The sequence below is a fragment of the Megalobrama amblycephala genome, linkage group LG8 (genome assembly GCF_018812025.1).
Source record: "Megalobrama amblycephala isolate DHTTF-2021 linkage group LG8, ASM1881202v1, whole genome shotgun sequence".
Taxonomy (NCBI): domain Eukaryota; kingdom Metazoa; phylum Chordata; class Actinopteri; order Cypriniformes; family Xenocyprididae; genus Megalobrama; species Megalobrama amblycephala.
This window is the reverse complement of record NC_063051.1, coordinates 17,044,095-17,065,736: the sequence shown is the minus strand read 5'-3', so window position 1 is coordinate 17,065,736 and position 21,642 is coordinate 17,044,095. Positions and strand designations below refer to the sequence as shown.

The following is a 21,642-nucleotide window of genomic DNA, read 5'->3' as shown; positions in this document are numbered from 1 at the left end:
TGCCTCTATGGTGGGTAATAAAAATGTACAATGGTGGGAGTTATGCCTCATAGTCATTTATTTTGACAATTTTACTTAAAAAACTTGAAATACATCAAAAACATAGAATGATTTAAAGACCATAATGATTTATTTATATCATTAAATATTAGTGAACCGGTAAACAAACTGAAATTACAGACTTTTTCACATATTCTGACATCATATTAAGAAAAACTAGGCACATCACACATTTTGCAAGATATAGCATATCACAGTGAAAAATAAAATCAGACAAATATTCAGTATGATAAATTAATAAACAGAGTATTCCTCATTGGCTATGTTTTTCAAAAATTTGATTGTGTGGCCTTAAAGAAAGGCAGAGTAAACTCATTGCTGTTCTGTTATCTTTAGTCATAGTGTTGATTTCGTCTTTGTCCTTTCCTCTCATTAAGATACATGTTGACGTAGGAAGTCAGCAGGTCATCCATTTTATAACCCTAATGAACACAGAATTCAGTTATTTTGAGATCTGAAAAATTAATAAAATGGCAGACAATTGGTCCTATTTTAACAATCTAAGGGCATGGTCTAAAGTGCACGGCGCAAGTGCACTTAGCGTGTGTCCAAATCCACTTTTGATAGTTTAACGACAGAAAAAACAGTTGGTGTGTCAGGCGCATGGTCTGAAACTGTTTTGGGCGTAACATGAAATAAACCAATCAGAGTTTCATCTCCCATTCCCTTTAAAAGCCAACTGTGCTTGCGCCATGGCGAATTCGCTATTTACATGCCGGAATTTGCAAGCGGAAAACTGAACGCTTCTCTAGCGAGGAAACGGATCTGCTCGTGCGCGAGGTTAAAGCGCGCGAGCAGACCATCTGGGACAAGCCGGATTCCACCAAAGCATTTTTATCTTTATGCACACAATAATAGTCTTTTGCATTGTAATCCTTTTATTTTTAATATTTGGCATGTTTGCGTACTGCTGCATGTCCCTGTGTGTGTAATAAGCAGAGCGAACGTGCGTCGTGCAACCGCATACAGGCGCACATTACTAACGCGCTCTTTAAATAACAAAACAAATATTGCGCATTGACTTTAGACCAGGTTTCAGTTGGTCAATGGCACAGTCTATTTCAGTTGCTTTAGAATAGCAACGCGCCAACAATGCACCTGAACACACCTCGTTTTCAGACCAGCACGCCCATGGGAGCACAAATGGATTTGCTATTTTAAACAATGTGGCACAGGACGTGAAAATGGTAACTGTGCTGGGCTGAAACTAGCAAAAAACACTTTTGTCGTGCCTGGCCCCGCATTGTGCTAGGTGTATAATAAGGCCCAATTTCTTTGGCTGGAGTAAGCAACATCTTTGTCACTTACCAGGGAAGTTTCACACAGGATTTTGTTCCCTTTCACAAGGTTTCCTACAGTCATGTGGAAGTATGTGCTTCCACTGCACCAGTTTGCAATCTTGTTGTATGGATGCACAGCCAGAATGTCCTTAAACACAAGTAGAATTCAATTAGTCCAACAAAAATCAAAGCTGGAGACCGAATTATTTCCTTTCAAGCTTACAGGGATGTAGATTTTAAGTTCTCACGCATTTTTTCTTTAGAAGAAAATGTTTGTTTAAAAGAGTTATCAGTTGAAGATACCTTTGTTTTGGGGTGAATGATAGAGACGCCCTGTTTACTGATGGCAATCCTCACGATGTCAGGGAAATTGGGCTCTGATGTTTGCTGTAATATGAAGCATCGTCTTATATACAGTTTTTAAAAGCAATATTAGCAAAATTATTACTGTGATGCAGACTCAAATTGCTTACTTTCACATCAAAAAAGGCACAGCCAAATGTAGGCCATTTATAGACTATCTTCAAAAAGCCAACCATTGCCTGTTCCACAGTCGTGCCCGCTTGCTTATTGTACTCAGCAAAAATGTGCTGTTGAGGAATGTTTGTGAACAAGAAACACTTTAGAAACATAATATTACATATACGCCGGATTCATTCTTAAATATCAATGCTTAGAAGAGCAGTGTACTGGAACTGACCTTCTTCCATTCATCAGCAGACATGGCTTTAAGCTGGTCATTAGGCACTAGGTCTTTCAGCATCCTAGGAATCATGGGAACCTGCGTTTTATCATTGTCCACTTTCACCCTGAACAGGAGAGCACCAAGCGCCACCATTTCTTCTTTGGTACAACGATGATAACCTCTCAAGTATTTCGGCAACTCCTAAATAGTGTGAGAAAAGGAAAAAAATGTAATATACACTACCGATCAAAAGTTTGGGGTCGGTAAGATTTTTTCATGTTTTTGAAAGTCTCTTATGCTCACCAAGGCTGCATTTATTTGATCAAAAATACAATTTAAATTGAATTATTGTGAAATATTAATACAATATTAACATTTTCTATTTTAATACATTTAAATGTATAGATAGACTGGATTTTTAGCATCATTACTCCAGTTTTCTGTGTCACATGATCTTCCAGAAATCACTGAATATGCTAATTTGGTGCTCAAGAAACATTTCTTATTATAATCAATGTTGAACAGTTGTACTGCTTAATTTATTTGTGCAAACAATGACATATTTTCAGAATTGTTTAATGAATAGAAAGTTCAGCATTTATTTGAAACTGAAATCTTTTGTAAAATTATAAATGTATTTACTGTTTCTTTTGATCAATTTAATGCATCCTTGCTGAATAAAGGTATTAAAAAACGTTACTGACCCAACAACTTTTGAATGTTAGTGTACCTTATAAAGTTACCAATATAAAGTTCTTTCAAGAGAGTTACATGGGAATTTTTCCATACATTATTAAGATGGCACAGACTGCCAGTACCTGTGGGTAATGGAAGATGAGATCCGCCTCCACATCTTTCCCAGGGCTAATGTTGAACCATAGTTTTCTCATAAAGAAAACAGTGTAAGCCACATTCACTGGACCACCCGCTGTTTAAAACAGTGTCAGCAAAGACATTAGTTTTGAATTTGACTGACTGGTGAATAACTGCTGAATAACTTGATCTAGAGAAAACACCTAATAAAGGTTCCACCTAAATTGAAACTCACCCTGATTTACTCTCTTAGCTCTCTTGGACCAATCAGTAATCTGTCTCAGGCTGTCAAAGAAGTAGTCGGTTTCATTCAGACTTAGAACCTGACAGATAAAGAATGACAGACAAAAGCATGTGTGCAATGAATTAGTAAAGGAACATGGGATCGTTGGCAGGGCCGTGAGCATCGTAGACAGATTATTATTGTCACCCAATAATCAGATAGAGATTTAACAATATGTGTTTTAATAACCAGATCTTAAACCATTGGTTTAAGATTCTGAATATGAGGTTACAGCCATGGCTGTTAGTAATAAGTCATGATAGCCTAGGTACAAACCTTATCAGGAGTTTTCACGAAGATGCTAAAGCCATCAGCTGAGGACAACATGAGTTTTGCAGCAATGGTCTGGACCAGGTCTTTTATCTTGGTGTTGGTTGCCACCTCAAAAACCTGTGCAGAAGGGCAAAAAAAGTTTCATGGACACTGGATTGATTTAATGAATAAGATGCATGACTTGCATTGGCAGCAAATTCACTGTAGATTTTATGTTTATTCAACTGCTATTATTTTCACCATTTTGAACATTACAAGAATTATTGTGGCGCAAACTACTATGTTGAGAGAGTCTTAGGCCAGTTGACAGAACAGTCACTTGCTATTTTAGCCCAGTGCTGCATTGCCACTGCAAATGTTACATTTATTTATCTTGTATATCTACTTTCAAACTTAAATATTGAGTTTTGGTGATGCAGTCCACATGGTTGTCCCCAAAATAATGTTATCTAGCTGGCTTACATACACAAGGCTTTGTTGAAAATGCAAAAAAATTACTTGATAGTCCTGAAAGCATCGGTCAGAATGTGTTGAAAACGACAAACCAATCAGGAATGTTTTGCATTGTATGCCATTGTTTTACAGCAAAAGGATACAACGGGTATCTAGCGATACGATTGGTCATTTTCTTAAAAAAAATTATTTTCGCCCTTCACGTCACGTCACCTTTCCAACGTGATTACGTAATGTGTTGCGCATCGCAGAGCTAGTGCAAAATGATCATTTGTGGTTAAAAAGTATATCATTTTTTGATATACTTAAATGACTGATCATTTCGCTAGATAAGACCATTATTGTAGAGCCCCCTGAAGCTCCATTGAAACTAGTGATCGACCGATGTATCTGTTTACCGATATTTTTCCCGATATTTAAGCATTTTTCCATAATCGGGTATCGGTTTTGTAATATCGGATTCGCCGATTTACGGCGCCATCTTGTGGCCGTTTTGAGATTTCCGCCATTGCAGCCCGGGCGTCTGAGGAGATCAGTCAACAACAACTCAGTGCACAGGTAAAGTATATGTTCTACTTGGTTTGCTTTAATTAATCAACTTTATTTAACATAACAGACATGCACAAATGAGATCTGAGACATAAATTCCTGATATAGTTAATTTATGCAGCTTGTTTCTAAACAATTGAGACGAACTCATTGAGTCACATAGTGTCATTCGTCATGTCCTGCCCCAATAAAGACGTAACTTTACATGAATTAAATAAAACAGACATGAATGAGTGCATGTTGAAAATAAAAGCGCTGAATTTAATTCTCTACCTGTTGTATTTGCTCACCATTAGTCTAGAAGAAAAAGTTCGTTCATATTGCTTTATTATCTCCATGCACGATCGCGGTTGATTAAGTTATAGTCAAACAGCACTTTGTCAGTTGGCATTTCATGATTTAACGTTAGATTAAATTTAGATCATAAAATGCCAACTGACAAGTACTGTTTAACTTTATATAGTCTCGAAAAAAAAAGTTCGTTCATATGAAATTTTTGACAAGATTATCTCGTTTAAACACCCTAGATTATATAATCATTTGATTTACTACATAACCATTATTTAGTTAATACAAATCTAAATAAATGCAGCTCTGTGGAAATTATTTATTATCTCCACACGCGATCGCGGTTGAGTAGCCCAATTTATAGTTTTGTGTAAATGCATAGATAAGTTACAGCACTTTGTCAGAAAGCATTTCATGATCTAGACCGACAAAACATAATAATTAATAACACTATTTGGAAAATGCAATGATGTATGCTGTTTTGTTTGTTACTTTCCTGACAATGTTATATATTCCAGCTAATATTATTCAGTGAATTAAATTAAAATTACCCAGTGAATTATTCCTCACTCTTAAACCTATTAAATGGCACATAAACCTTCTAAAACTGTTTAAAATAAATTACATTTCTGCAAAGGTGATATAACTCCCCTGTCATTTATTTTCTCCATTTTAAAACATAAGACTTTAAACATTTATTTTGAATAAATATCGGTTCTGCACATCGGTTATCAGGTACATAAACATGCAAATAATCGGTATCGGTTATAAAAAAATCAATATTGGTCGATCACTAATTGAAACTGCAATTTGGAACTTCAACCCATTGGTAGCCGTTGAAGTCCACTATATGGAGAAAAATCCTGGAATGTTATCCTCAAAAACCATAATTTCTTTTTGAATGAAGAAAGAAAGACAAACATCTTGGATGACATGAAGGTGAGTAAAGTATAAGGAAATTTTAATTCTGAAGTGAACTAATCCATTAATTAATTTTTTTGTAGTTACATTACAACTGCAATTTCTACCTTGTTGCAATATTTTTATAATTACTAATACACATTTTTAATAATAATTTCACAAAAATGGATACAAATATAATATAATTTAATAGAAAAAATAAATAATATATATATATATATATATATAAATATATATATATTATGTTACCTCTTGACTGTCATTGGGGAACTGAATTTTGTGGAAGATCTTGGTGCTGTTCTGCTGAATTGCTTCAACCTCTACCTGATGAGGTGGAAGTTTTCTGGGCTCCATTCTAGCACAAAAACAATGACAAATGTTGTCTTACATACAGTAAACATATGGCTGTTATATTATCACACCAAATCAACAATGCAATTCTCCTCATCTGTGACCCAGCTTGTGGACTCATTTCAACTACAGGGTTACAGTAGTGTCCCAAAAGTCTTTGAACAGCTGCCGTGGCAGATGAAGCCGCTGTAAATTCTGTACTATCCCATCACTTTCCTGGCATTGGCTCCTGTCTGGCAAAGGCTAGCATGCTAATAAAAGGAGAGGTGTTTCTGTGCTAATAGGCATACAGTGTGTGATTTTAAAACTGAATTACAAGGATCCAACACCAATAATCATCAATATCATATGTCAATGATCCATTTTGAACATGGAAATAAGTCAAGCTTGTTTTCAACATGCTAAACTACCAGCATCTGGTATAGGATGTTTATCTGTGCCAGTAGATCAGTGCAGTAACATAACACACATGCTGTATAAGATGAGCTCCAAAAGGTTATGGCTTCCAGGTAAGCCAGCCAAAGTTCAAAGAGTAAAAACAATACAAGCATTATGCTCATAAGCTTTTATACAGAGATTAACAGTGACTTAAACATTAGCTTTTAGTGATTCTATAACTGAACTCACATGATATGAAACTTAGGAAAGTACAACCAATTCATTTTAACTTTAAAGTCTGTTTATTCATTGTATTTCCTCTTGTACCCACAATGCAATATGATCTCATTTGTAATGATAATAGTTTGGGTTAAAATTAAATGTGGTTAAGCATATGTCCTCGAATGCTGGCCATACCTCCGAGCCGCTTGCAGTCTCTGGAGGCAGTCTGTGGCCAATGGCTCTCGTTTGCGTGTCTCGATGAAACGCTGGGCATGTTTCAGCAGAGAGTTACTGGGAGGGAAGAGACCACAGCACAGCCACAGCAGCTGCCAGCCCTGCTCCACACTGTATCTGATTCACAAACAACACTCGGAAATGTTAACTTACAATTATAATTTACCATTTGTTTATTAGAAATTCATATAATCATAAAAATAGCATCTGAAATGGCATATATACATATAAATATGGCATATATACATATAAACGGCACATTTAACTGACTATCTAATGTCTAGAAGTGGTTTAAAGTCAGCATGAAACGGAAGTCTCAAACTGTCAAAGTCACATGATTTCAGTAAACGAGGCTTTGTCACATCATAAGTGTTTCGAATTTTCAGTGGTTTACATGCTCCGAACCACTGATTTGAAACAAAAGATTCATAAAGCTCCGAAGCTTCATGAAGCAGTGTTTTGAAATCGCCCATCACTAGGTATTGTTGAATAGTCGTTATTTTGTTTTTTTGGTGCACAAAAAGTATTCTCGTCACTTCATAACATTAAGGTTGAACCACTGTAGTCACATGAACTGTTTTAAATATGTCTTTAGTAGCTTTCTGGGCATTTGAAGTCTAAATTAACTTGCTCTAAATGCAGGCCTCACGAACCATTGGATTTCATCAAAAATATCTTAATTTGTGTTCCGAAGATGAACGAAGGTCTTAGAGGTGTGGAACGACATGAGGGTGAGTAATTAATGACAGAATTTTCATTTTAGGGTGAACTAATCCTTTAATTTCATAGTGATACAGCATTTTAGCACCTGAAACTGGTGAGGAAAGGAAATTGACTGGATCTCTTGGAACTTTAACTGTATTCCAGTAATCTAAAGCTTCTAGACTTAATGCCATCTGAATCTAATATACTGCCAATAGTTAAGCATATCCAGAAAAGATGGTTAGGTATGAAAAACAAAACAACATACAAAACAACACTACTGTAATCTATACTTCAAACCTAATTCTTAAATAATAAATGATAAAATTAAAAAAAGAAGTAGCTTATTAAAAAAATTGGTTCACTGAAGGATAGAAGTTAAAGGTTGCATAGTTTCCCTCACCGTTATAAAGGGCAATTTGACTTTAGTTCAACTAAAATCCCAAAAGGAAAACTGTACAGAACTATTGTGAAACTGTGTCTCTGTCACATCTTTGAACAAATTTCAGAAGAGTTTATGATTTTTTTTTTTAAGAAATTAATATTTCAATACTTGAAATAAAAGGATCAAAAGTAACAGCAAAGACTGCTGTTCTTTTAAACTTTCTATTCATCAGTGATTCCTAAAAAAAATATGCATCACAGTTTCTATCAAAATACTAAGAAGCACAACTGTTTTCAACTAATAATAATAAGAAGAAATGCTGATTTGGTGGTCAAGTAACATATTAGAATGATTTCTGAAGGATCATGTGACTGAGACTGGAATAATGGCTGCTGAAAATTCAGCTTTTCCATCACAGGTGAAGGGATGGATTCTAGAATCCACTGCTGCTTCAATATATATCTTTTAAGTTATTAATCAACATATATTTTGTGTTAAATTATTTGAATGACTTCTTCAACATATGGTAAAGCATTTATTTTCCTTTTCAAACACTAGAAAATAATTTTGGATATTGTCTGTAGCTCTCACTGAGAGAAAAGTACATGTTATCAGTATGTTTTGGGAAAGTTTCCTGCTCAGAGCAGAGCTCAGATCAACTTCAGCCTTCAAGAAGCTGTGAATCATGTATCTGTGTATGTGTGCCAAGTGTTCTTTGCAGGTCCTTTGTACTGGACAACTGGCATTCTGCTTGAGACCAGCAGATGTCATGTCATGACCCCAAAAGAACATCCAGTACCTAAATCCAGGGTTTATTCAATTTATTAATTTTTTTGAAACCCCGGGTCTTTATTCAACATATCTGGTTTCAAGGGTCCTAAACTGTTTATCCCCAAACAGGAATGAATTACATTTTACAATAAATTAAAGGTGCCCTAGATTATGTTTTTAAAAGATGTAATATAAGTCTAAGGTGTCCCCTGAATGTGTCTGTGAAGTTTCAGATCAAAATACGCCATAGATTTTTTTTATTAATTTTTTTAACTGCCTATTTTGGGGCATCATTATAAACGCGCCGATTTTATGCTGCGACCCCTTTAAATCCCGTGGTCCACGCCCACAGAGCTTGCGCTTGCCTTGAACAGTGCCTTAAAGTTTACACAGCTAATATAACCCTCAAAATGGATCTTTACAAAGTGTTCGTCATGCATGCGTCGGATTATGTGAGTATTATATACTGTTATATTGTTTACTTCTGATTTTGAATGAGTTTGATAGTGCTCCGTGGTTAACGGCTAATGCTACTCTGTTGGAGAGATTTATAAAGAATGAAGTTGTGTTTATGAATTATACAGACTGCAAGTGTTTAAAAATGAAAATAGCGACGGCTCTCTTGTCTTCGTGAATACAGTAATAACCGATGGTAACTTTAACCACATTTAACAATACATTAGCGACATGCTAACGAAACATTTAGAAAGACAGTTTACAAATATCACTAAAAATATCATGTTATCATGGATCATGTCAGTTATTATTGCTCCATCTGCCATTTTTCGCTATTGTTCTTGCTTGCTTACCTAGTCTGATGATTTGGTTGTCACATCCAGACGTTAATACTGGCTGCCCTTGTCTAATGCCTTTTATAATGTTGGAAACGTGGGCTGGCATATGCAAATATTGGGGCGTACACCCCGACTGTTACGTAACAGTCGGTGTTATGTTGAGATTCGCCTGTTCTTCGGAGGTCTTTTAAACAAATGAGATTTATATAAAAAGGAGGAAACAATGGAGTTTGAGACTCACTGTATGTCATTTCCATGTACTGAACTCTTGTTATTTAACTATGCCAAGATAAATTCAATTTTTCATTCGAGGGCACCTTTAAAATAGAAAACAGTTATTTTAAATTGCAAAAATATTTAAAAAATATTACTGTTTTTGCTGTATTTCTGATTACATAAATCCAGCCTTGGTGAGCATATGAGACTTCTTTAAAAAAAACTTTAAAAAAATAAATAAAATAAAAAATTATACAAGCCCCAAACTTTTGAATGATAGTGTACAGGCTTCCATTAGGCAAAATACAGTACAGTATTGACTTCTGTTTGAGCATGTAATGCTGTTTACCGGTTATTATTGCTGGTCATTTGTTTCATGATCTGGCAGTAGATCTCATCTCTGAGTTCCTCATTTCCTGTAGGTGGGCCAAAGATCTGGTCAGTGAGTTCCAGAGGGCTCTGAATCTGTCTGGTAGGGTAGTCACCCATATATTTCAGAATAGGTGCAGACTACAAGTCAAGGAATCAGCACTTTCTTAAGCTTGTATCCTACCTGGATAACCAGGTTAGCTGGTAAATCTTACTCATGGACCAGTACTTATACAATTGTACATCAAATTACAACAGTTGCCAAGTCATTTGGATATGTATCAGGCATCAGGCATGTATCAGGTAAGGTGTTAAACTACTACTGCGGAAATAAGCCGTGTTCATAATAATAACAACTTAAATGTATGTGGATAAAGGATATCAGTGAAGGCCTGGCAGGCCTGTGGGCTTAAATCTGGATTGCCCACCAGTCTCTTCAGCAGGGGCTGTCTGATGGGTTCTCTGGAGTTTGCCCACAGCCTCTCAGGTGCTGCATTCTTAGAGATCACCTGTCTGTTTACATCCTTGGTGGGCTGCCTGTGACAATGACAGAAACAACATGGTGTTCCCTTCTGAAACACTTCAGAATGTAATGTCACAATGTGTTCAAACAGGGCTGCAAGTACCTGAAGTATTCAAGGGAGAACTCTTTGAGAGTTGAAGGAGCCACTCTTTCAGTGATGGTTCCTTTTGAAGTGTTGTCTATGATGGTCTTTCTCTGATCTGGGGACAAGCTGATCAGGCTCTATAAAAAAGAATACAAAGAGCTTTTAGCAATCAAAGCCAACACAATCATATTCCATAACTCAGACCTTCACAGATCTAAAGTACTTTTCAAGTCAACAGGAAAGCATGAAAAATATACTGAAGCTCTCACCAGGACTTCATTGGTCGGTTTCGTAAGAGTCGGAAGAATCAAGACAGCATCAGCAGGGACTGCACCGATTTCTCCAGTCCGCTCATTCTTACCCTTCAACCAGCCACGAGCAGCAGAAAACTCGTCATCCTGAATGAGGAAGATGAGCTCTGCCCTCTTAAAGCTGAGAAATGTTCGATCATCTTGAAAAAAAATCCAAACCATTTTTCATTAGACAACAACAAAGTCGAATAACTACGGAAGAGGATTAGGGCCAAGCAATAATAAAAAAATAAAACTATCTCGAGATTAAAGTTGTTAAATTTCGAGAAAAAAACTCGTTAAATTTCGAGAAAAAAAGTCAAGATAAAATGTTGAGAATAAAGTCATTAAATTACAAGAAAAAAGTCGTTAAATTACAGGAACAAATTTGTTAAATTATGAGAAAAATGTCGTTAAATTTCGAGAAAAAAGTCGAGAAAAAATGTTGAGAATAAAGTCATTAAATTAATTTATTCTCGTAATTTAACGAATTTGTTCTCGTAATTTAACGACTTTTTTCTCGTAATTTAATGAATTTATTCTCGTAATTTAATGACTTTATTCTCAACATTTTATCTCGACTTTTTTCTCGAAATTTAACGAGTTTGTTCTCGTAATTTAACGACTTTTTTCTCGTAATTTAATGACTTTATTCACAACATTTTATCTCGACTTTTTTCTCTAAATTTAACGAGTTTGTTCTCGTAATTTAACGACTTTTTTCTCGTAATTTAATGACTTTATTCACAACATTTTATCTCGACTTTTTTCTCTAAATTTAACGAATTTGTTCTCGTAATTTAACGACTTTTTTCTCGTAATTTAATGGCTTTATTCTCAACATTTTTTCTCGACTTTTTTCTCGAAATGTAACAAGTTTTTTTCTCGTAATTTAACGAGTTTATTCTCAACATTTTATCTCAACTTTTTTCTTGAAATTTAACGAGTTTTTTTCTCGTAATTTAATGAGTTTATTCTCAACATTTTATCTCGACCTTTTTCTCAAAATTTAACAAGTTTTTTCTCGTAGTTTAACAAGTTTATTCTCAACATTTTATTTCGACTTTTTTCTCGAAATTTAACAACTTTAATCTCGAGATGGTTTTATTTTTTTTATTATTGCTTGGCCCTAATCCTCTTCCGTAAATAACAGATGGTGATTTAAAACAACAAAAAAACAACAAAAAAACAAAAAAATATTTAGTGAAATGTATGCAGCTTATTGTCTCTTCTGACCTTGTCTGTTAACCTCCTGTAGGGCCACAGCAAATTGTGAACGTTGTAAGAGGCCTGCCAGAAACATGGCTACCAGATCAGAGATGTCGGAGGCCACAATTGCATTCAGTGTGAAGTCCCCTTTCAGAGTCAGCAAACACACACACTTCCTTTCTCTGGAGGGGGACGAGGCAGGAGGAATTCAGGGAATTTACAAAGGAAGGTATCACTCATTTTAATTACAATATTTTAATATTGTAAATGGCAACATTATACAAGTCCATCAAACATCAACTGGTGTCCAGCTCACCTAATAGTGTTGACCCCAGTGAGCTCTGGGTAAGACAGCACAAGAAGAGTCTTTTCTCTTTCATCTAGGAATGTTATTCCCATTGAATTTATGGCAAGGATGAACTTGTTCTTTGACAGAGGAGGACCTGAGTATTGAAATAACACAAATCTAATCTCATTCATCAAATTATATAAAAGCTATTCTTGTGCATTAGTTGTTGAAATGCATTTGCAATGTACACTACCATTCAAAAGTTTGAGGTTTCAATTCTGCATATATATTATGAAATACTACCACAATTTAAAAGGATTTTTCTATTTGAAAATATTATAAAATATAAGGTATTGTTGTGATGGCAAAGCTGAATTTTCAGCAGCCATTTCTCTAGTCTTCAGTGTCACATGATCCTTCAGAAATCATTCTAATATGCTGATTTGATGATAATTATCAATGTTGAAAACATGCTGCTTAATATTTTTGTGGAAACTATGATACATTTTTTCAAGATTTGATGAGAGTTAAAAATAACAGTATTTATTTGAAACAAATCTTTTGTAACATTATAAATGTCACTTTCGATAGCTAAAGAAAGTATAGCGATAGATGCTATTTACTCTAAGTGAAAATAGTAATATTTTCTTTGCACAAAGTGTAAATAATTGTTAGATGTTATTTATACTTAATGCAAATAGTGGCAGATATTATTTGTGCACTGTAGCATATTATAAAACAGTATGCAACAATAACATATTCAGTGCATATGATAATATTTATTAAAATCATTAATGGATGTTTCCTTATTAGCACATTACTTGTACTTGACATTACCTCCCCTTCACCTACTCCTAACGCTACCTGTTAAACACTTTATTCCACTATTAAATACCTGTTAGGCACTTTATTGACATTTTTCAAATATTTTCTTCATTTTTATTTAAAATAAAAGCTACTCAGAGCTGTTATGCGATGTGAAAAGGGAGAAGAATGAGTTTGATAAAAAGCGAATTCGAACTTGGGTCAGTGACGTCAAAACCTAACGTCACCCACTCTCCACGCCACTAATGGTGGACGGAGTTAGTTTAAATAGCCTCTGCCAACAAGGCAGGCTATTTGCAAATAGACACTCCGATTCATTAAAAAAAAAATCTTACTGACCCCAAACTTTTGAAAGCTAATGTATGTAATACTAATCTTAGCATCCAATCCATACCAGATAACTTGGCAACTTCAAAAAACTTGGAAAAGAACATGGGCCACTTTTGACGAGCATAGTCAACCACCTCTGCTTTCACTTTATCAGACTTGGTCCGAGACTTTATGAATGGGCCCTAGTAGAAAGAGACAAATGCTTGTGATATACTAGAGGAAAGCTTTGTATTATTTTAACATAAGCAGCAAAATAAAAAAATCTTTACTTGTGCATGTGCTGTGTTGACCATCTGGATCCACTTGTCTTCTGACTTGGCCTCCAGTAGTTTGGAGTTAATGCACTCCTTAACCACAGTCCTAGTATTCTCCATACTGGTGTCTGATCCATACTGCACAAAGAAGTGCTTTGCGGCAAGTGCAACATAGTCTTCCTCCTGATGGAAACACAAAGGAGAAATACCATGGAATGAATGACACAACATAGTCAACTCATGGGGGCCACCATGTTGAGATCATATGATCAGCAAAAAACTTCTCATTGTATCCCAGTAACCCGCTTTATCTGACACTTTCAAAGAATTTAAAAGACACTTGATATTTAGTAATATTATCAATTTGACTGCACTGACACTATTGGATGGGTTGAGCTGAACTTACTTGAGATGAATAACGATACTATTATCTTCTGTAGAGCTTAGTTGAACTGAGTTTGCTTGGTAACTAATGAGATTTGTACTGTTATTGAAATAAACTAAATCAACACTGAACTAAAACGAGCTGAATAATGACACTACTATCTTTTTAGAGCTGCTTTACGGCTGAAATTGTATTGGTTTCATAACTGAAGAACTCTGCAACATTAATACTGTTTATTACTGTGAAGCTGATTTGAAATCATCTGTACTGTATAAAGTTCTATATAAATAAATGTGACTTGCTCCCACTGGATAAAGTAATCACAGATGACAGTGAATAAAACAATTCCATAAACAATTCCAATAAACCAATTGAATTGGTAACAGAAATACAATTGCATTTGCTTGATGCTGGATCCACACCACTAGGTGTCAGTAAATTGGCTTAGACAGCTGCCATTTTATTTAGCACAACAAAATAAAATCACAAAATGTATCTTTACAAATTGTGAGATAATTGCCAAATATATATATAAAAAATAATATTACATATAAATATATATATATATATATATATATATATATGTATATATATATATATAGCAACAACAATTTGCTATTAAATGAATTAAAACATTAATATCATAACTGATTACAGTCCTGTTTTGCATGGACATACCATATACTTATTGTAGTAATTACAATAACTAGGTAATAACTAGGTAGAAATCCTGAATCTACCCCTAAACATAATCTTAACCTATGTAGTAACCTTATATATTATTCAGTACGTACACTGTAATTGAAAGTGCATAATCTGTAAAATAAAGTGCAACCCAAAAAAAATTGATCTCGAGCGTACCTTCTCACACTGGTACTCTCCATATTTCAGGCCTCTGATGACCTGTCTGTAGATAAGGTCTGTGCTGACATTATCCTGGCTGCAGTCATGCCAAGGTGTGAAGATCTCTTTACGGAAGTAGAGACGCCAGGGGGCGTGTTGCTCCTGCCCACCCTTCCTCTTCACTTCCTGTTCACACTGAGAGATGGCATCCATCACATGCTCACGGCCACCACCTAAAGACCACACCTAGAAAGAGAGAGTACCAAACCATGTCTTAAATTCGAATCATACTGGGTAACCATGAACAAAATCTGACTTTAGCTCTCAATTCAGACTGGGGGCTTCATACCTTGTCATATAAAGCCACATATATTGAGAAGCCAAATGTGTCCTGAAGTTTGACCTTCTTTGAGAGCATTTGGCAGACCTCTTTAGATGTGGATGCAGAATCTACAGGCATACTGATAGTTCTGCCATCCATCAAAGTCACTGAGATGGAAATGGGTTTCTTGGACTTTGTGGCCTGTGAGTGAACAGAGAGGGTATGAATTATAGTTTCAAATCTATAGTAGTAATGGCCAATTGTTTGTGTGAACGAGGCATAAGTGTCTTCACCTGGAGCTCCAGCCAGCTGGGAGGCTCTCCACGCACTCCATTGGCAACAGTACGCCTCAGTCGCTCAGCGCAGTAAGGTGCGTATCCCACAGGACCAAAGCGAAGAAAACTTTGCAGGTACTATAAGGAGAACAGATGAGACAACTTAAACGCAACTGAATACTCATTTTAAATGTATTACTCCATGAAGAAAGAGTGGCATGATGTATCAAAGAGTTTATTAAGGAAGAATATTCTTCATTCACCTTAATGAAGCTCTCAGTAGGAGGAAAGATGCCCAAACAGATGGACAAGAGGATCCAGCCACGGAAGAAGCTACCACGATTTGAGTTCTCCTGGAGCTGCTTACAGATCTGGCAGTAGATTTCATCCCTAACAATGAGAAATGCTAAGGGTTTAGAAGCAGAAACATTTGACCACTAACCAATAGATTACTTATGGTTTTGAATAATTAACAACCTGAGGTCACGTCTGACAATGGCATATCCAACAATGATATGTAACTTTTCAAGAGATGTCATTGGCCGGTCCAGGGTGAGTCCGTCTCCGTTCATTTCATCTTCTTCGCTAATAGTTTGCACAGTGGGTTGTTTGGCAACTTCAGACCCATCTTCTGCCTTAAAATTAAAAGTTAGTGAGTTAAGACTATAAATTCAAAGTATGTCACATTTTTCTTTTAGATGAATGTAAGAATGGTTTGTGCAGGAATTGGGGTGTAATAGTACAGGTAATTGTACTGAACCAGACGTCATGGTTCAGTGCATGCAGTTACATGACAAATACAGTAGGTCACAGGCAGTTACAGTTTAATATTTTCAAGGTAAAAAGTATATACGTGTATCGCACCACATGACATTTTACAACCTGAACTAACCTTGTCTTGTCATAAACAGGTTAAATTATCCGATATTTTAGCTAATGACATTAACAAAATGTCTAAATTAATATTTTTTTATATATATATTTGTTGTTATATCTATTTAATTATTCAAAACAAGAGATGTGTGCAACATCGTTGACCAATCTGCAAAATTTTGTGTCTCACCTCTTCTGCTATAACAGATGGTTTTCTACTGGTCCTTCTGTTTGGTGGCAGCCCCTCAGGAATTGTGGAGGTCTTTCTGTTTCGGGACATTATGTCAGTGAAAGTTGAGGTCTTTCTGTTTTTAGGACCCTGCCCTGGTATGGCAGATTGTTTGCGGCCTGGAACGGCAGATTGTTTGCGACCTGGAACACCCTCGTCTTGAACAGATTTTCTGTTCCGGGACAGTATGTCTGTAAAAGTCGAAGATTTTCTGTTGCGGGAAGCCTCTTCTGGACCTGTAGTGACCTGAGTGTTTCTTGTATTTCTCATTCTCTGAAAAAAACAAATGAGACAGTCATGAACACTTTCAAAACATCCCTTGCACATTTAAACAAAAGACTGCTGATTGCTTTTCTTACATTGAGAGAAGGGAAATATGTTGACAGGTGTCCAGAATCCTTAAGTCTTTTTATTATTGAGTCACAAACCTGCTTAAAAGACCTGCTTTGCTGGTCTTATGTGGTTTAAACTGGCCAAGTTTTTTTTTATCTGTGCAACCAGCTGGTCAGACCTGCTGTTTTTGTCAGCAGTGAAATATGTAATAAAAAGGAGTTTCCTCACCTGGTCTATGCCCACCATATGGCTGAGGCGTCTATCCTGTCTAGATGCTACATCCTTCTGCAGGGAGCGATCAGCAAAGGCTTGTCCACCTCTAGAGATCCCCTGAGCCTTTGGCTCAGGAAGATCACCCATAAATCTCAAGATCATCCACCAAACTGTTAGTGAAGCCTGTGGAGAAGAAGAGAAGATCAGTTGTAAGGTTTCATTTTATATTGTGACTCGTCAACACAACATAACATTAATCAACTAAAGGTGGCTTTACCAGGACGTCATTCTCGTCTTCATGGTAAAGCAGCGGCTGACGTATTCTCTGACGAATATGTGTGGGTGTGGCGGCACCCTGGAAGTACATGGAAGCAAACTTGGAGAAGGAGTACTCATCCAAATCATCGTAGTCTTCCTCTGGAATCTCCATCATTGGAGCATCATCCAGATCCACCACCTCAAGCACCGTCCGCTTTTTCTCCAAGTCCTAAACACACACACACAATGTTTTTCATGCCGAGCTAATGACATTTTCTGGCCCCTAACACTAAACCTACCCCTAAACCTACCCATAGTGCTGGCTGGATTGACCAAAAATGTGTATTTTTAAAGATTCTGGCAGTTTCATTATATATCACAGTATTTTTTTCTTTAATAATTTATAATTTTTTTACTTTTTCTGCAAGTTAGACGTTTTGGCGGGTTATAATTAAGATGTTTGAGTTCGTATGTGTTTTAATAAACTGTATTATTATTGTTATTATTATGAACTACTGTGTAATAGTAATATATTAGTTATAATTTAAGTTAAACTTAACTTTTTATTTTGATGGGTTGTCATGAAGACCTTTGAGTTTATGTGTGTATATGTGACATGATGATAGTTTTATCAAATGAAGTGAAATGCTCGTGAAGTGACTCTCAGAGCAGCTCTGCAGATAACGTGTTCATGTCATCATATATCATATTCGATTCATGAAGCTTTTATGGCTAAGTATGATATAGGAGAATATGGAGCACATACTCGAGGAGGAAAAAACACCTTAGTTTCATTCATAGGCTCAAACTGAGCAAAAATACGTAATTTGGTGCAGATGTTATTTATATGGCCAGAAAATAAGATGAAACTGATAGCTTGTAATGTAAATCAATGAGATCTTTATGACAGTATAGCAGACCACTTCAAAATACATAAAATGTATATAAATATCAGTTCCTTCAGTCCAGAGTATATTTTGAAATATTCTTATGTTTACTTTATATTTTTAGAATTATAGTAAAAGCATTTTACTTGCTAAAAACATAGTCAAACTATCAATCAGACAACAGAAGGCATTTAGAAAATGTAAAACAGGATTTTTCAGCAAAGTATTGATTAGGTTGATAATTTAAAGGCCTTAGAAATGTTACGATAGGATTTATAGGGTTAACATCATTCTTCTTTGAAAATTTTAATCTCTCACCTCAAAGCCCTCAGGTGCCTGGCCCTCCTGTCCGCCAACCATGCTAGGCAAGAAACCAAAGATATCATCCACCATTTCCTGGTCCGTGATGGATTCCATCTGTTCCGCCGCATCTCTTTCTCTTTTCTGCCGCAGAACTTCCTCAAGCCTCCTCTGTCTTTCTAGAGCAGCAAGTTCTTCTGCCCTACGTTCCTGAAGTGAGAGGAAAGCCTACAAAAAAACAGGGATAGTGAAAGATGATGACATGTAGATCGAGATATTAAGCAAACTGTGATCTAAACATGGCTTCTTACATCTCTCTTCATCTTCTTGACAGCTTTTCTGGCTAGAGTTCCTCTGGTGTAAGCCTGCAGGAGGATCACTGCCTCTCGCTTTCGTTTCCACTCCTTCCTCGCAAGATATCCACGAGTCTGACTCTGAAGCAGAAGAGCTGCCTGTCGCTTCTGTTTATACTGCCAGGCCATCTGACGAGAGCGTACTTGAGCTCGCAAACGGGCATAACCCAACTGGACCTACAGAAAGACAAGTTTCACTCTACAAACATGTACAAGCAATGACTGTCATCTTTTAAAAACTGTCACAACTGGACAACTCACCACTCTGTAAAGTTTTCTGACTTTGTGTCCACGCCAGGTTTTCTGTATGGTCACAGCTGCTCCTCTCTTTCTGAGGAAAGCTTTCCTGCAAGAAAGCAAAAAGACGAGTGGTAAACCAGTGTAAAACATTTCTCTACAAACATAGGATATTATCCTCAGTCTTTTACCTGTATTTGTATCCTCTAAGGACTTTCTGAATAAGAAGCGCCTTCTCATTCAGAGCCTTATCTCGTGCCAGTTCCAAAACAGTATCATGGAAATCCTGATGCAAATAACACCCAAGTTAGAATTTATCTACTTTAGAAATGCTGTAACGGTACCTGTAAAATTCACCTCAGTACCTTCAGAAACACTTTAGTCTTGCCGATCTTCCAGTCATCTTCATTCAGAACGTTCTCACAGATGCTTTCAGAGCATTTTTTGGCACTCTCCTTTAATATTACAGGTAATATTTTATAGTTAACATTAATATGCAAGCTGCTATAATGCAAAAAATTTACTTTTTGTGTTTTATTTTCCACCTAAAAACTATATATATATATATATATATATATATATAAAATGTATTTTGTCTCATGGCAACATACATTGGCACACTTTTAAAGAGACTTCAAGAGATTTTAGCCATTTTGGATGGGCCACGGCCAATATTTATTTATTTATTTAACTGAAATCAAGGCAAAAAATACTTGTTTTGAAATACCACATGTAAAATGCCCGTACTATCAGAAGGAGATCACAGAGATGAGCCCTGAACTATGCAAACAACAAAAACAAAATAGATGGCCCACCCTTTTTAGCCAATCACAAAGCACTCTTTGCCTCTCTGCCCTTTATATATTAGTGTTTGCTGACATCAGTTTGACTGACATGTCTTTGTGGGGGCAGGGTTTGGTGGTTGAATAGTGGCCACTGACGTCTAATTCAGTAGCTAACTATGTTAAATTTAGCAAAATGGTTCAAATTGCTTACAAAAGCTTCAAAACCTGTGCCAGTGTACTGTATGTTACAGAAACAACTGCAACACTGATTCATGTCAAACACAAAATCAACATAGTCTTCATAATTTAAAGCATCTCTTACAGTTTTGGGGTCACAAACACTGGACCTAAGCAGCACACGGTAGCGCTCCAGAAACTCATCAAATGTGTGGCGGATGGGGTAGCCGGCCTTCCTGATGCGGATAGTCTCCATCATCCCAGAGTAACGAAGTTGACGGATACACAGTTCCCTGTCAAAGAGCTGAAACAATAATGTAAAAGTGGGTCACTGAGAGAAAAGTAAGTTCATGTACATTGAGGGAGGATGGAGAAATTAATGAACAACCTACCATAGGCTTCTTGTAGTCATTGGGTTTAATACAGCGAATGAAGAATGGCTGACAGGCAGTTAGAGTCTTCATTAAAGAGTCTAGCGACTGCCGAAATTGACCAGTTAATGTAGGCACTCGCTTCTTTGTGTCTGCTGTTTGCTAAAGATGATGGAAACAAGAGGGAAGGAATATGAAAATCATTTTATCATTGCAGAAGAGTGGAAGCTCTTATGGGGGACCAACTCTCGCCCATGATTTTGAAATAAAATGCTCAACAATTAGATATGGGCGTGGTGTTTTGGGGGTGTCACAAACATTTGTCTATATACTGTCAGTATGCCAGTGTACAGTCACGTTTATACCCTAATAGCCTTTAGTTGGTGTTAACTTACCCGCAGTGAGCTTTTTGGGGTGACGATAGTGTGGTTGGTACTAGTTTTCCCCTCTGTGGTGCTGATCTCATTGTGGAATATCTGCTTTAAGAGCTTATTGGATGATGTTTGCATCAACTGGATGACGTCACTACTCAGAGCATCTCTGTTCTTCTCAAGGAACCCTAAATGCACAGTAAATTTCATAAAGCATTTTTCATTTTCAAATCTTTAAAAAGTCAAACACACCAATGGGAAAGTACTTTGTGAGGAAGTTTAATAGCCTGTATTACCTTTGGAGTCATAGTAGACAACTCCAGCAAAATGGCGGATTCCAAACTGTGTGTCGTGATTATTTTTGGGAGGTAAGTAGATATCACCCTTCCCATGAACCTGATTAATCTTGTTGAGCATGGTAGTATCAGTGCCCTGGAAAAAATTACAACTTTACATAACTGTACATATAACTGTAATATAACTACTCCAATACATATTGTGATTACAGATGTGGGTTTGAGATATCTGTAATCATACATAGCATGATAAAAAATAACCAAAGGAAAGCCTATCTTGTAAATAAAAGCAAATATATTTT

General features: G+C 36.2%; 1 protein-coding gene across 1 annotated transcript in view; it reads right to left on the bottom strand.

The window, feature by feature from the left end:
- Window positions 1–107: 107 nt before the first annotated feature.
- The window catches only part of LOC125273905 (unconventional myosin-VIIa), a 35,296-nt gene continuing 13,761 nt past the window's right edge, over window positions 108–21,642 (bottom strand). Inside the window, exons 14-48 of the mRNA XM_048199707.1 lie at window positions 21,341–21,476; window positions 21,069–21,232; window positions 20,695–20,835; window positions 20,448–20,606; window positions 19,706–19,795; window positions 19,532–19,626; window positions 19,365–19,449; window positions 19,062–19,280; window positions 18,769–18,978; window positions 17,583–17,792; window positions 17,321–17,488; window positions 16,721–17,032; window positions 16,135–16,292; window positions 15,921–16,047; window positions 15,676–15,795; window positions 15,410–15,583; window positions 15,079–15,306; window positions 13,848–14,015; window positions 13,643–13,760; window positions 12,451–12,577; window positions 12,162–12,316; window positions 10,905–11,086; window positions 10,654–10,772; window positions 10,410–10,564; window positions 10,008–10,161; window positions 6,752–6,907; window positions 5,855–5,960; window positions 3,398–3,511; window positions 3,074–3,161; window positions 2,844–2,953; window positions 2,041–2,226; window positions 1,814–1,930; window positions 1,644–1,727; window positions 1,369–1,488; window positions 108–482 (exon numbers count right to left, since the gene is read on the bottom strand). Of these exons, the coding sequence (XP_048055664.1) occupies window positions 393–482; window positions 1,369–1,488; window positions 1,644–1,727; window positions 1,814–1,930; window positions 2,041–2,226; window positions 2,844–2,953; window positions 3,074–3,161; window positions 3,398–3,511; window positions 5,855–5,960; window positions 6,752–6,907; window positions 10,008–10,161; window positions 10,410–10,564; window positions 10,654–10,772; window positions 10,905–11,086; window positions 12,162–12,316; window positions 12,451–12,577; window positions 13,643–13,760; window positions 13,848–14,015; window positions 15,079–15,306; window positions 15,410–15,583; window positions 15,676–15,795; window positions 15,921–16,047; window positions 16,135–16,292; window positions 16,721–17,032; window positions 17,321–17,488; window positions 17,583–17,792; window positions 18,769–18,978; window positions 19,062–19,280; window positions 19,365–19,449; window positions 19,532–19,626; window positions 19,706–19,795; window positions 20,448–20,606; window positions 20,695–20,835; window positions 21,069–21,232; window positions 21,341–21,476 (5,145 nt within the window). The 3' untranslated portion in view covers window positions 108–392. The remainder of the gene's footprint in view (window positions 483–1,368; window positions 1,489–1,643; window positions 1,728–1,813; window positions 1,931–2,040; window positions 2,227–2,843; window positions 2,954–3,073; window positions 3,162–3,397; window positions 3,512–5,854; window positions 5,961–6,751; window positions 6,908–10,007; window positions 10,162–10,409; window positions 10,565–10,653; window positions 10,773–10,904; window positions 11,087–12,161; window positions 12,317–12,450; window positions 12,578–13,642; window positions 13,761–13,847; window positions 14,016–15,078; window positions 15,307–15,409; window positions 15,584–15,675; window positions 15,796–15,920; window positions 16,048–16,134; window positions 16,293–16,720; window positions 17,033–17,320; window positions 17,489–17,582; window positions 17,793–18,768; window positions 18,979–19,061; window positions 19,281–19,364; window positions 19,450–19,531; window positions 19,627–19,705; window positions 19,796–20,447; window positions 20,607–20,694; window positions 20,836–21,068; window positions 21,233–21,340; window positions 21,477–21,642) is intronic.